Genomic DNA, 15,481 nt, shown 5'->3' with positions numbered 1-15,481 from the left:
CTCGCATGGAAAAAATAAAGTGAGCCCGTAAAAGCTTTAGGTAGCCTTCAGAAAGTGTTGGGACTGTGAACAAAGAGACGATCAAAGCTCGTAGATGTAGCAAAGACTCTTTGCTATGTTTGCTACATTTGCACGGGACTGGTGCTTTCCTCACATCCTAACATTCAGCAAACAGTAACATTTGGCATGGAGATGTTCTTCCTTTATATATCAACAGTCTGGCTTAATCCCCGCTTTCATTATTTTCCTATAATCTCTTCCTGTTGGTGCTGTTTGTGCAGTGTGGCTTCTTTGGCCCAAATTTCACTTCAGATTTTATCATTGTTAATAATTTATCCTGTGGGGTTAACTATTCGCTGGCAGAGGCCAAAGCAAATTATCTTTCCTCGAGTTTTCTCTAAAAATAGGCCAGGCTTCATATTCTCTGCCAATTTGTGCTGTGAGTTGGTCATTAGACGCCGTGCAAGTGGGCCGATCAATACAGCTCATTGATCCGTTCTACCAGGTGGTGGAGCGCGGCAGCGGCGCTCGAGTGAATGAACGGCCCAGAAATCAACATCAGCTGCTTGTGACACCGAAGGTCGAGCTGACGACGTCTTTGTTCTCTCTGCATTTCTTCAGTCTGTTATGATGCTTTTCTTTTTTCCAGGTGTCGTTAACGTTGTACTTTAGTAATAATTACACTCTAGATTTAACATAAATAATTGAACATGTCATTTCTACAATTCTACAGTGTAGCACACATTTTGATACAGGAATCCCCCCCCCCCCCTTTTTTTACACAACCTGACATTATTTGTCTGCGTGTTTACCCAGCAGGCACCAGAGAGGGGGGGTCAGAGTGATGCTATGTACGAGGTGGTGAGTCTCCAGAGGGAGATGGAAAGAAGCAATGAAGAAAAAGGACGCCTAGCATCACCCACTGAGGAAGAGGAGGCAGATGAAGGTACTGAGGTGTCTCTCTTTCGCTCTCTTTTTGGCTCTTTTGGCTTTAAATATTCGTTGGGCCATTCAAATGCAGTGTGAGATGTCTTTATTTCTCCTTCTGTCAATGACGGTGTGCTTTAACTCTTATTTAGAAAGCCGCCTCAAAACCACAAAAATGGAAAAAATGTGCCCTTTGTTGTTGAAGTCCTTCGACATGTTGGTGTAGCTGCACGTAACGATGTGTAAGTCCAAACTGACTTTTACCAGCCACACACTCGACGTGTTTCTGTGGCAGAGCCTTGTTCTTCAGTTTAATGTTTTATAATCATTTGCAAAGATGCATGGACATATTGCTGTATAATAATGATTTATATAGCGCTTTTCTAGGCACCCAAAGCGCTTTACAATGCCACTATTCATTCACTCGTACATTCACACACTGGTGGAGGCAGCTACAGGTGTAGCCACAGCTGCCCTGGGGCAGACTGAGAGGCGAGGCTGCCATATCGCGCCATCGGCCCCTCTGGCCAACACCAGTTGACAGGTAGGTGAAGATCTTGCCCAAGGACACAACGACTTTCTCTCCCACAGTCAACACAATACCCGTCATAATCACAAACGGAGAGCAACAGAATTATCATAAATCCAGTAACTCCAAAAATATTAATAACCTCCGGCCTCTTCAAAAATATCAACATCCATCCAACTCTATTGTCAAAAATCCACCAGTCTCAATCAGTATGGCACTTTTAAATGTACGCTCTCTGTCGAACAAGTCTTTTATTATTAATGATTTAATTTTAGATAATAAACTTGACTGTTTATTTTTAACTGAAACATGGCTGGGTTCGGATGCACCAGTTGTTCTCACTGAGGCCTCCCCACCAAATTTTAATTTCTCTTTTTCTATTAGAAGTGGTGAGAGAGGTGGTGGGACTGCATCTTTAGCCAACAACACACTCACCTCCAAACAAATTTTATTTGATCATTTTACCACTTTTGAATTCCATGCTATTGTTTTCAGCAGCCCTCCAGTTTTATCTGTCACAGTTTATAGACCACCTAAAGACAGCGCTGCTTTTATCAAGGAATTCTCAGAATTTTTAACAAACATACATTCAAAATATAATATGATAATTTTAACCGGTGACTTTAACCTGCACATAGATAATCCTTCTGACCCTGCAACAAAAGAATTCTTAAACATTCTTCACTGTTTGGATTTTACCAGCACGTCACGCAGCCGACTCACAACAGAGGACACACTCTGGACCTGGTCATCACCCATGGGCTGTCCACCAGCGTGTCCTCTGTTGTTGACTTGGCTGTCTCTGACCACTACTGTGTGTTTTTTAACATCACCGGTTTTATTCAGCGGGAGACCTCGGTGCGAACTGTGAGGAGGCGCTATCTAACCTCTGAAGTGGCTGCAAATTTTACCAGGGTTTTAGACGAATGCCCCCCTGTGATTTTTACCTGCATCCTGCGATTTGATTTTTAGTTATTTCAACAGCAAACTGAAGAAAAGCCTTGACTCCGTTGCTCTACTCACCACCAAAAAGATTAACGTAAAACATGCATCACCCTGGAGAAACGAAGAAGTCAAAAAACTCAAAAGAAATTGCAGGGCAGCAGAAAGGAGGTGGAGGAAAAATAAAAATACTATCAACCATCAAATACTTTGCGAGCAACTTAAAATGTACAATAATACATTAAGGAAGTCAAGAAATTCATACTTCGCCAAAATAATCAGTATTAACAAAAATAATCCCAAGGTCCTCTTTTCCACCATAGATCATTTATTTAACCCTGATTTTAACAGCTCCAAAAGAACCCCCACAGACTCGCTCTGTGAGCAGTTTGCAGACCACTTCAGGGGAAAGATCAGCGCCATCAGATCTGATATTTTATCTAATCGCGATATGATTGTAAACACATCTGAGGGCTCGATTGTACCTGAGGAGACACTGGACAGCTTTGTCCTGGTTAATGCTGAGAACTTTCAGAAAGTTTTCTCCACAGTGAGACCCACCACATGTCTTTTAGATCCAATCCCTTCTTCACTCTTTAAAACACTTTATGGATTTTTTGAGGCTGAGCTTTTATACATGATGAATTGCTCTCTTCAGTTGGGTGTCTTCCCTGCTGCCTTTAAAACGGCGGTGGTGAGGCCCCTTCTGAAGAAGAGCAATTTGGATTGTAATGATTTTAATAACTACAGACCTGTAGCCAACTTACCATTTTTAAGTAAAGTCTTAGAAAAACTTGTTTTTACTCAGATTACTGATTTTCTCAATGATAGACAGATCCTGGAGATATTCCAGTCTGGATTTAGGGTGAACCACAGCACAGAGACGGCTCTCCTAAAGGTTTTAAATGATCTTAGATGTAACTGGGACGCCCAAAAGCTCTCAGTCCTGGTGCTACTGGATCTAAGCGCAGCCTTTGATACAGTAGACCACGCTATTCTTTTAAACAGACTGAAACACATGGTGGGCCTCTCTGGTGCTGTACACAACTGGTTCACTTCCTATCTCTCTGACAGAACTTTTATGGTGAGTATGGATACATGCTCCTCTAAGATCCATAAAATGACATGTGGTGTGCCTCAAGGGTCGGTTCTAGGCCCTGTACTTTTTAATTTGTATATGCTCCCTCTCGGCGGTGTCATCAGGAGGCATGGAGTGAACTTCCACAGTTACGCTGATGACACGCAGCTGTACAGCTCCGTGTCTCCTGATGACACCAGACAAATGGATGCCCTCTTTAACTGTATCTTAGATATACGATCCTGGATGGCAGAAAACTTTTTACAACTTAACCAGGACAAAACTGAAGTTTTAATTGTCGGTCCTGAGGCTCAGAGAGAGAAACTCTTGTCTAAATTAGAGGCATTTTCACTATGTCCTTCGCTACAAGTGAAAAACCTGGGTGTTATTTTTGACTCTGAGCTTGGTTTTATCCCACATATTAAACATGTAACCAAAATTGGATTTTATCATCTAAAAAATATAGCCAGAGTCCGCCCTATTCTCTCTCGGGCCAACACGGAGATGCTGATGCATGCTTTCATTACCAGTCGCATTGATTACTGTAATGCCCTGCTCTCTGGTCTTCCTAAGAAGAATATTTCAACTTTACAACTCTTGCAAAACTCGGCAGCTCGTGTGCTGACGAAGACCAGAGGGCGGGCCCACATTACACCGGTTTTAGAATCGCTGCACTGGCTCCCCGTGTGTTTCAGGATCGATTTTAAAGTTCTTTTATTGGTTTTTAAATGTCTTAATGGTCTTGGGCCTTCTTATCTCTCAGATCTGCTTTTACCATACGAACCCTCGCGGACCCTGAGGTCCTCTGGTGCTGGCCTTTTAATTGTCCCTAAAGTCAGGACACATACTCACGGAGAGGCAGCGTTTCAGTGGTATGGTCCTCGTCTGTGGAACAGCCTGCCGGAGGAGCTCAGGGCCGCAGAGAACGTACATGTTTTTAAGAACAGGCTCAAGACCCACCTTTTTAATTTAGCTTTTACTTAGCGTTTATTTATTTTATGCTTATTTATTCTATCCTGTTATTCTATTATTAATTTAGGATTTACCTAATATTTGTTTGATTTTATTCTTATTCATTTTTTAATCTTCTTATTCTATTTATATTTATATTGTATCCTGTTCTTATTTATTTTATCATTTTACCCTATATATATTGTATTGCGTCATATCTCCAGTGTTTCCTCGGAGGGCGCTCTCTGCACCGGGGCTGTTATTGACCGTGGCTGCTGGGTCTCTCGGGTCCTCTCAGCCTGGCTGGGGGGCTCCTTTGCCTCCCTCCTGCTGTGTGCCCAGCCTGGAGGCTGCGGTCTGTGACCGGCTCCCGGTGCAGACGGCTCCCTGTTATAGTGTTTCCTCACTTGGCTCATGCGAGCCCAGCCCAATTTTTACTCTTTAAGTGTGTGTGTGTGTGTGTGGGTGGGGGGATATATGTGTATTGAGAGTGTGGGGAGTGAGTTGGAGGGTGGGGTGGGCTGCTTTTAACTATGTAAAGCACTTTGTGCTACATTTTCTCTGTATGAAAAGTGCTTTATAAATAAAGATTGATTGATTGATTGATTGACTGAGACGGACAGAGCTGGGGATCGAACTGGCAACCTTCTGGTTACAAGATGAGCTTCCCAACCCCCTGAGCCGCGGTCTTCCAACGGAGCTGTGTGTGTTTGAAAGTGTTGATACGGGTCCTGTGGGGATGTGCGCGGCAAGCCACGTGATTCTTGTGATGCAACACATTTTATATACTCGTTACATTGAGACCAGTGGGAGGCAAAGATGCATTCTTTCTCCCTTCCTCTTCCTTCTGGCCATTGGACTGCAATAGACCAAGATGTCTTTGGGATACCTTGGCATCCACCAACACGTCTGAAGGACCCTGCCTGTGCAGATGATCAGCTCTGTTGGCTCACATCTGGAAGAACATGAAGACCAGGACATCAAGCTTGGGGCAAGAGGCGGCCAAAGTGGGCTTGGAGGTCAGCGGGAACAAGCGGGGTCATGTATTTAGTATTTTAGTATTTATTTATTTATTGTCATTGTCAGAGAACAATGAAATTGCATTTGGGGCTTCCGTACAACCCGTAAATAAAATAATGAAGAAAATAATAAATACCCCTTAAAACCCAAGTGTAAATATTTAACCCAGTGTGACTCCAGTGCAATAAGACAATCCTTAGCAACAACATGAGAACATGACAAGTAAACATGAGAACCTGACAAGTAAGTTCATTGCTATTAAGAAGTTGGATATGGTTATTGTCCGTGAGAGGGGGGCAGAGAGTTCAGGAGCCTCACAGCCTGTGGATACAGGCTGTTGGCCAGTCTGGATGTTCTGGCCTGTATAGACCTGTACCTTCTCCCTGAGGGCAGCAGATGGAAAAGGTGGCACGCAGGGTGATGTTGGTCCCGCAGGATACTGTGCACCCTCCTCAGACAGCGAGTGGGGAAGATATTACTGATCTCTGGCAGACTTGTTCCAATAATTCTGCCAGCTTCCTTCACCACCCGCTGGAGTGCTTGCTGATCGGCCTTGGTGCAGCTGGGGAACCACACTAGAAATCCATACGTCAGAACGCTGCTGATGGCACAGTTGTAGAAGTTCAACATCAGAGATCTGGGAATGTGTGCGCTCCGCAGTCTCCTCAGGTAGTAGAGGCGCTGTTGGGCCTTCCGTACAACTGAGGTGATATGGTTGCCCCAGGACAGGTCCTCGGTCACAGTTACCCCCAAGAATTTAAAACTGCTCACCCTCTCCACCGCCTCACTGCCAATGAAGAGAGGCAGATGGTTGTTATGACCCCTCTTCCGGAAATCTACAATGATCTCCTTGGTCTTTTTGGTGTTTAAGACCAAGTTATTGTCGTGGCACCATGACTCTAGTTGTTGCACCTCTGTCCTATAGTTTGTCTCATCATTGTTGGATATAAGTCCGAGCACTGTAGTGTCATCGGCAAACTTAACAATGAGATTGGACGCGCAGGAGGAAATACAGTCATGGGTGAAGAGAGTGTATAGCAGAGGGCTCAGGACACACCCCTGAGGGGCACCGGTGTTGACCACAAGGGTGGAAGAGGTGTTCTTACCCACTCTGACACTCTGTCTACGGTTAGTGAGGAAGTCCACAATCCAGTTGCACAGAGAAGAGTTGAGTCCCAGTTGGTGGAGTTTGGGACGTAGTTTGTATGGCCGGATGGTATTAAAAGCCGAGCTGTAGTCTACAAAGAGGAGCCGTGCATAGGTGTTCCTGTGTTCCAAGTGCTTCAGTAATGTGTGCAGCACTGTGGCGATCGCATCCTCGGTTGACCGGTTCTCCCTGTATGCAAACTGGTGCGAGTCCAGGGATGGTGGAAAAGCAGCTCTGATGTGTTTGATGACCAGTCTCTCCAGGCATTTGGCGGGAATGGGGGTGAGTGCCACAGGTCTGAAATCGTTCAGACATGTGACATTTGACTGTTTTGGGATGGGAACGATGGTTGCTGCTTTGAAACAGGATGGTACCAGTGAACAGGACAACGAGGTGTTATATATAGAGGTGAAGACGTCCGCCAGGTCCGCAGCACAGTCTTTTAGCACCCGGCCCAGCACTCCATCTGGCCCGGCCGCCTTCCATGAGGATCAGTGACGCCGTTATTCACCCACCTCGGCCGCAACCTTGCAAGCGCGCAGATGCTGATCATGACATAGTGTGTCAGATCGTGAAAGCAGGTGCGGTCTTCCAGCAGCTTCGGCTCATCTGGTTGACCCCAAACATCGATCTGGGGAAGAAGATTCGTCTGCTTGTTATACCTACCGCGATCTACGCTTGTGAGACGCGGAAACAATCAGCCAAAATTGCCAAAAGATCCCCAGCAGATCCTGTGCGTCTCTTACCGGGACCGTGTCACCAATGAAGAAGTCCGCCGCACTGCCACGCGTCCTCTCTATGACAGTGTGACTGAGCGGCGTGTGTGCTTTGGAGGTCACATTCTACGCCAACTCCAGAATAATGACAAGATGCTGCAGGTGCAAACTGTCTGAATCCAGTGGCTGCTGTCCTGCGTGTTGATTAAACTGTTGACTCTTTGCTGCATCTAAACACGACGGCTTTAGATGATATGCCAGAGCACACTGACTTTTTCACCATCAGTAACTGCAGCGCTGCCAGAGAAATGGAGGCGAAACATTAATGACACCAACACTGGCTGTTAGACCCAGTGGTCCTCAAACATGACCCAGTTTCAGTTCACTAATATAAACAGGACTCTCATTTCCACCTGAGCGCTGTTGGTGCAAGTGTCGCAATTTAGACCACGCACATCATGTCGGTGCTGATTTGGAAAATGACACGAGCTCGCATGTGCAAATATACCCCGTCCACACATTCTGATGTAGTTTCTGAAGTACTCTTACTTCTTTGCAGCCGCAATTTATTCAAATAAAGATCATGTCAATGAATTACTACATGAAATTTTAGTTGTCATAAAGCTTGATGTGACTGTAACCGTTTGTTAAAAATAACAAGAATATTAAGAAATGGTTAAAAAAATGGATACAGAGAGATGTGTGTGTGTCTGTGTGTGTGCGTGTCTGTGTGTCTGCGTGTGCGTGTCTGTGTGTGTGTGTGTGTGTCTGCGTGTCTGTGTGTGTGCGCATGCATGCATATAACATTTGGCCTGCTTTAAAAAGTCATAGGTTAACTGTGTTGCTGACCCAACTTCATTCTCAGCCTATATTTACACACATGTTTAAACAACAGCTGCTCCGTTAAATCCGTTTGATTTTTAGCTGCAAACAGGAAACGGGACCATTCGCCTTCAAAGTTGTGATTGCAGTGTTGAAGTTTCACTGTAGCTCAGCGTATGTTGAGGATGTTTGCAGACAAGTCGGCCTTTTTCATGCAGGCCGCTTGAAGGTGCGAGCTTTCACTGGAGGTTTTCGGTGCACCCTCTTTGTGACCAATTTCACCAGGTCGCAACCTCCAGCGGTCACTCAGCCGACCTTTGACCCAGCAACGGTGGCACAATGCACCAGGTTACAGAAACCAAGAGATGCATAACTGGCTGAAATTGCACCAAAGCGGTGAATATGATGTCGCTTTGTTGTACGACACTTCACCAGGGTGAGAACGGCCAGCATCTTCATCGTGCTCCTTTTAGTAATGTAGCAGATGCTCGGCAGCAACGGTAACTCATGGCTCTGCATTGCTTTGGAAAGAGCACTCTACTGTAGATGCAGATCATGGATCTGGTCTCACTCCTTACACTCCCACTAATCTCTCGAGTTTACATGTCAGTAGGTTCCATCTGCACGGCAAACCAAAAACGTTTTAATGTAATACAGTTTTATGTGATTTTACTCTCCCACTGAAGTAAAATCTAAGCTTCTAAATTAAATCAACTTCTAAACACTTCAGAGCTGCCATAAAACATGACTTGATCTCATCGTCTCCGTCCTCTCTGCTGCTGATGTAAACGCTTCTCTACTTTTTCTCTCCCCTCCTTGAACAGAAGACAAAAATTGTATTTCCTGTGTCTGTCTGCCGACTCGTTGAAGCCACCCTGGCATCTGGTGCTGTGAGAGCCTTTGAAAGGGCCTTTTTTATATAACGCCCGCTTCTCCCCCAGAGCTGAAAATTGGAGGCGCTCGGGGCCGTGGAGGTGGAGGCCAGCCCCATTGTGTGCAGAAATGAATACAGTCGGGTGTAGATGCCACTGCTGTGTGCCAACACGCTCCGTTCACGTGGACGCCCCCACAGCCCTCGCTACAATGTGGACAATGGCCCCAAAGCTGATGTGCTTTTCTTTCACATCATACTTTGTCTGTGCATCCGTGTGTGTTGTTTTTATCATACAATCACTTCCCATTTTTATACATGTTCCTTTGGTTTATCACAGAGGCTTGATTTGTTCACTGCACTGCTGTCATGTTAGATTTGTAGTTCATTAGAGTAAAAGATGGAATTTAAAACGTCTTCATGCCGTTAACTGGAAATTTCTGCTTGCTTTAACATAGACAAACCAATCCATTAGTGCTTTCAACATGACATGAATCCCACAGTCAGTGTGCAGCCCCTTCTGCAGATTTAAAGGTAAAGGTAATGGCCTTCGTCTTCAGTTTCTTTTTATTTTTTATCAGCGAGTGCGCCGGCAGTTGGAATGCATTTGCGCTTCCTGGCCTTGGAAAATCTGAGGACAGAGGTAGCTGCTTTGTGCTGCGTCTGAGCCATTTGAAAGGACTCATCAAACATTTATAAAGACCTGAAAAGCTTCTGCTAAAGGCTTTGAGGACATATAGGAGCAGCGGTGCAGTCAGTGTAGTGGCTGCACGCTCTGGAAGAAAATGTCAGCCTGACACTTACCCTGTCCGGCGTCAGGCCTGCCAAAGCATCCTGTTATTTTCATCTCTGTGATATCATGAAGGAAACTATGACAGGTCTTAATTTTTGGACACACAGTGGGACTCATCATCATTAAGTTGATAAGTTTTGTTTGGTTCAACGTTAATTTTACCTTTTTTAAAAAATTATTTTCTTGTTAAGGCAACAGCATTTTTCTTTTGCGGTTTTTAGTTTTGTCCTCTCGTTTTGTTTCTAGTTCCCCTTTAAACAATATAAAACTGTAGGAATAATCATGAAGGTCCATAATGAAGTAAGGCGCCCTCTAGTGCGTGCATCTGTCAGCACCTGTTTCTGTGCAGCATAGTCACTGACGCCACGTCCGTATCACAACATGCAGTGTGGATCTGTGCGTTTGCTCTCGTGGGTGCTTTCTGTGTGGGGATCAGTTCCTCTCTCCAGCAGCAGAGCAGGCCAGACAGTCAATTAGTGCTTCTGCATCTAAACACAAGTGGTTCGCAGTGCTGATTGCCTCTTGTCTGCCTCACGAACCATCAGGCAGAAGAACGGCAATAATGGAAGGTGTAGGCGCTGCACAGGCACTCCTTCCTCCATTTAAACTGTGAGATCGATATTAACAGGTTTGAAAATGTGCATTGCGTATCAGAGTAGCTTAATATGGATTTATTAGTTGGGTGCAGATATCGGAAAGAATATCTTATCTGCCTGGCTCTTGCACAGCAGTCACAGAAACGGTCACAGCTCTCCTGGTAGGTGGCAAAATGCTCGAATGCAAACTGTCGTGCTCCCTCTGTGTTTATTAAGTGCTGAGTGACTGAAAGGACGACACATTCAGCTTTACCTGGAGTTAAAGGTCAAGATGTTTGTCTCTCTAACTGCATGCTCAGGTATACAAGGGTATACGTGCTCCTAACACACATTAATATTGCTTTACTAGCTCATCGGTGCGACTGTAGTGAAGTGAGATGAACCTAACTCTGGGTACGACTGTTTGCGATCCTCCTCGACTTCTCAGTTGATTGCAACTCTCATTACTTTCTTTCTGTATGTTACACGTTAACGTGACCCGTGGATTGCGATGGATCGTGAACCTCTACATCACCGGTGTCCTGTTCTGTGTCTTGCAGATAGCGACAGTGAAATTTCCAGTGGAACCGGCGACGTTTCCAAAGACTGTCCTGAGAAAATCCTCGAGTCCTGGGGAGGAATCCTCAATAGATGGTGAGGCAAAATGTGAACACACTGAGACCGAATGACAAAATACGTGCAGTGGCACTAAGCAGTGGAAGAAATGCACCATAGCGATCACAGTATCCACAATTCAACTGACCCAGCATGACAATAGCTGGGTGGCAGTCTGCTTTAGCTGAGGGCTCCTTCCATAGCAATGAACCTTCATCTGTAGCTTGACTCGTGCTAAGATTGTGATGCAGGTTAAAGAAAACTCTCGATGATTGAAAAATGGGTAAAACTAAAGGAAATTGGCAGTTTAGGCTCATGTTAAATCCCAGTTTTTGATTTTAAAACGTTAAGCTTGATTCGTACAGCCAAGTGTTTCCAGCTGGACTGACTGTAGCTTTTAGTTGTTTGGTCAGATATTAACCAAAGTGCAGAACATTTAGAATCGTTCGCACCTCCTTAAAATCAGAAAAGTCGGCTCCACTTTGCCTCATACACGGTGTGATTTCCACTACAGCACCTTGACTGTTTTATGATCCCAGTTCTTATGGATTACCTACTCGACCTGCAGCTGAGACATTTTAATGAATTACCCTCGTCTTTGTCCCCACTCCAGATGGAGCGAGCTAAAGCGCGGCGCCTAATAGAACGGCCAGTTTAAAAAACAAAGTTTTTATTTGTTACTTCTTTAATTGTGTTGCAACAAAAAGCGTTTGTTACAGTAACTGCTGCTGATAAATTCAGCTTCAGACGCAGTCGTTAGAAAGAATAAGAGACGCTTGGTGCCGTTTTCCTTTCAGCTGCACCGACATCATGAAGTGAGTTTTGTTGGGGAAGTGCATTCATATGCCTTCAATGAATGTGTCATGAGAATATTTCAAGCATCATTAAAAAGAGATGACAGTGTATTTTTCTAAAGGAGGATTTTTTGTTTTTTTGGGAGCGTGGCACTGATGTGCATCAGCAGTGGTGCACTTTCTGCTGTTAGTGAAATAGTTCCATGACACTCGATCACTGCTGTAATAAAGCAATACATCAGTAAACTGAGTGAAGCTGAGTTAATGTTGTTGTATCTTTATCATTAAGATTTACGCTTCAGAAGGTGCGAAATTAAAGCTCCTGTCTTGTCACAGCAAAGAAGTGATTGTCAAAGAGCTGCACGTAAAGTCAAGTGGCTGAATCGACATTGTAAAATAATGTGTGTGTGTGTGTGTGTGTGTGTGTGTGTGTGTGTGTGTGTGTACATCAGGCATGGGAACCTGTCCACTCGCCCGAAAGGTTTGTCCTCATTGGTCCGCAGCGGCATTCCTGAGCCACTCAGAGCTGAAGTCTGGCAGCTGCTGGCTGGTTGCCACGACAACCATGACCTGCTTGAGCACTACCGCATCCTCATCACCAAGGTAAACGCACGCGCACAGCAGGGATGGACAGCTGCTAATAAGAGTGCATTTCTAAAAGAAACACTGACGTAAGACTTTTCTACCACATCCTCACCTGAGGGCCGGCGAGGCGGCAACAAATCCACGGTTTTCATTATATTTGACCCTAAGATCTGATGTCGGCACATTCCTCCTGTGAATATGAACCGTGAGAGTGTTTTCTTTGTGTCGATGTTGTGCTTCCACGCTTTTAGCTGTAGCCGCCATTTTTGCCGTGCTTAAGTGAAAACCAGACGGCGAGTGTGAATGGTTACGAGATCTCGTCACTGCGATGAGAGTGAATGAGGAAATGTGTTTCTGTACTGCGTACAAATCTGCGTCTCACCAACGCTTTTGTTACAGCTGTTCCTCTGAACTGTGTGTCAAATCGGAGAAGGCTGTAATTTAACGGTGACATTTAAAGGCACGCGGCGCCGTCTCGGGACTGTGACGGCTCGTGCTGCCCTTTGGCCTCCCACGGAGCAGGAATTCAAAGTGAATTTTTGGACCTGTAGTATTTAACTATTGCTTGTTGTTCTGGCTGCGTTCAGGTATAGCACACGGGCTTGCACAAAACTTTTAGCCGCAGTGTCACACTGGAGGAACGGCTCTCCAGGCTCTCTGAAGGTCCTGTTTCATAATGTGCCATTTAACTGTGGCTTTATTTATATACTTCTGTTATAGTTTCATCTGATCTTTCTTAACTTCTTATAAACGAGTAAGTCGAGCGCCCAACTGTACCTAAATGCGGCGGCAGAAGGATGGAGATCTTCAGTTTCATTGGTAATAAAATAGTTTTTTCTCTTTGCAGCACAGAGGCCAGTGAAAGCACCTGCCTCAATCAATAAGCACTAACAGAGAGAAAGCAATAGGGGTGTCGACATGAAGCGTGGAAAATTGAGCCAGCAAAGAGTGTGAACCCACAAATATTAGGTTTTAGTGACTGAAGGGAGAAAGGGAACGCGTGCAAATGCCAGGATAGCGACTTTCACTGCTGTGTGGATATCTCTGGTCCTTCTTTTTCTGTTATCGTTATCCCTCGTCTTTCTTTTTCGTCTTCTGTAGGAACCGTCTTCTTGCTCTTCTTAGATTTCCCTGTGCCCCTCTCTGCCTCTCCTATGCTCCTGTTACATAAGACTAAGCTTCTGTTGTTCAGCTCATTGCGCTGGCTTGAGCACGCCCACATCTTCTGTCTTGCTGGAGTAGTGATGGTATTGATAGGCGGTTGGTCGGGCTATTAATAGCTGCACCAAATGAATGGAACTGAGGGAAGATGTAGCGGGGAGGGAAGAGGCAAAGACCAGCAACATGAAGGTGATGTGGAGCTCGTTTGTACCTTTCTGGGCCTTTAATGCTCAGCACCGTGTATCACCAGGAGCCGTGTTATGGACCTCTGGGAAAAATCTATTTCGAAACCACTAATCTACTCAGCATTTAGCAGCATGTGACCCGTGGCGTGCTCGTATAATAGCGCGATACTTGCAATACACTTAAGTGTTGCGCTGCTCTCATTTACAGTCATCACACACAGTCGCAAATGCACACTGTGGCCTCGGGGCATCTGAGACATTCACAAATAACTTTCTGGGCTGGCGCAGCGCTGTGTTTGAGGTCGGGAACGGCGGGTTGCTGGTGACATTTGAACAACCTTTTCATGTCCCCAGAGCCGAACAAGCCCAAGGTGTGCCGCCACGCTTGAACCCACAGCTTAAAGCTCAGCCAGCTATTTCCAGTCCTGCCATCCCAAAAACAGACGCCGGACTCGCGTCTTAGCTTTGAAAGCTGTAATGGAAGCATGGAGGGAAACTGCACAGCAGGCAGGACCTCAGCGTGACCAGCGCAGGACATTTCAAAGCTGCTAAACACTGACCTGTGAATTATTCATTCATAGAAAGGCACCGAACTCAATCAAGCTAGCTTTGCAAAAGCAGTTTGTTCCACTCTAACTTTGTTACTGACTTGTAATTCAATTATAACTATTTCACTTCAGTTTTATTTCTATAGCATCTAATGACAACATCGGTCACCTCTAATGTCGAGCCCAACATTTCAACAAATTCTTGCACCTTGCACCCATTTTCCTTAAAAAAACCAAAGAGGGTGGACAGCTGAGGACTTGCAGCGTGTATAACCTCGTCTGTGAAGATGAGCTTTTTCTGTGTGTCTTTCATTTCCCGGATCTCACCTGGTTTCCTCCCAGGACTTCTAAGGTGCTTTCCATTTCAGTGAGCAGCCAGCTTAGTGATGACATATAAAGTCTGTGTGTAATCAAAGGTAGCATCAGCCATGCAGCCAGGCTGGAATAATACTACACCCACGCCTAATAATGCTCATAAAGATACACGGAGCACAATGTACATAAGAGAGGCTGCCATGGTAACTGTGAGGGTCAACAGACTTTTCTTTGCTTGAAGTTATCGCCATGACAATTCTGTCTCCTTTAGCCTTTGTCTCAGTCTTCCTTCGCCTAATGAGTTGGTGTTCTGCCTTTGAAACCTGCAGTAGTTGTTTATGGATTTCACATAGTCACTGTGGCGACCGCTGCACGGTGTTAAGAGAAATCCACGTCTTATTTCACTAACATTCATTTTGTTGCCATGTGATCCTTAGTTTTCCAGTTTGTGCACACATACAAGCTTTTCTCTCATCTTTTATATATGTTGACATTTTCATACTGACGATAAGTTTTCACCCTTGAGGTTTGAGGTTTCCCATCACTGCCTGAAAGACAAATCCCTGTGGTGGTGTCAGCCAATCAAAGCCTCTCGCACACATTCGTACACACTCGCCTCGCTGTCCCGTCCTCCTTTATAGTATCTGCGGGGAACAGCTGCACTGCACGTCTGCAGTACAGCCAAGCAACACCGCTTCCTACAATATAGGTCTATTCACAGCACTCTCCCTCCTCGGGTCTGTGTGCCTGTCCATAATGCAGTTTCCAGTCTCCATTCACCGACGGTTTCCACAGTAGGAAAACCGTGGAGGATGTGCTGCCTCTGATCCACAGCGTCAGAAACATCGGTATCATTTCTGTAGTTACTGAAGGTTGGCTAAAAACTGACTCGACGACAGATTTGATG

The 15,481-nt window shown here is 45.1% G+C and overlaps 1 protein-coding gene across 2 annotated transcripts in view; it reads left to right on the top strand.

Annotated features, from left to right (window-relative positions):
- rabgap1l (RAB GTPase activating protein 1-like) overlaps window positions 1–15,481 on the top strand; it is a 95,918-nt gene that overhangs the window by 14,207 nt on the left and 66,230 nt on the right. For both annotated transcript variants that reach the window (XM_080887327.1, XM_080887326.1), the window contains exons 11-13: window positions 817–946; window positions 10,932–11,025; window positions 12,233–12,383. In XM_080887327.1, coding sequence (XP_080743453.1) covers window positions 817–946; window positions 10,932–11,025; window positions 12,233–12,383 — 375 coding nt within the window. The remainder of the gene's footprint in view (window positions 1–816; window positions 947–10,931; window positions 11,026–12,232; window positions 12,384–15,481) is intronic.

This window comes from Rhamphochromis sp. 'chilingali', assembly GCF_963969265.1.
Source record: "Rhamphochromis sp. 'chilingali' genome assembly, chromosome: 7".
Lineage (NCBI taxonomy): Eukaryota > Metazoa > Chordata > Actinopteri > Cichliformes > Cichlidae > Rhamphochromis > Rhamphochromis sp. 'chilingali'.
This window is presented reverse-complemented; position numbering and strand designations above follow the sequence as displayed.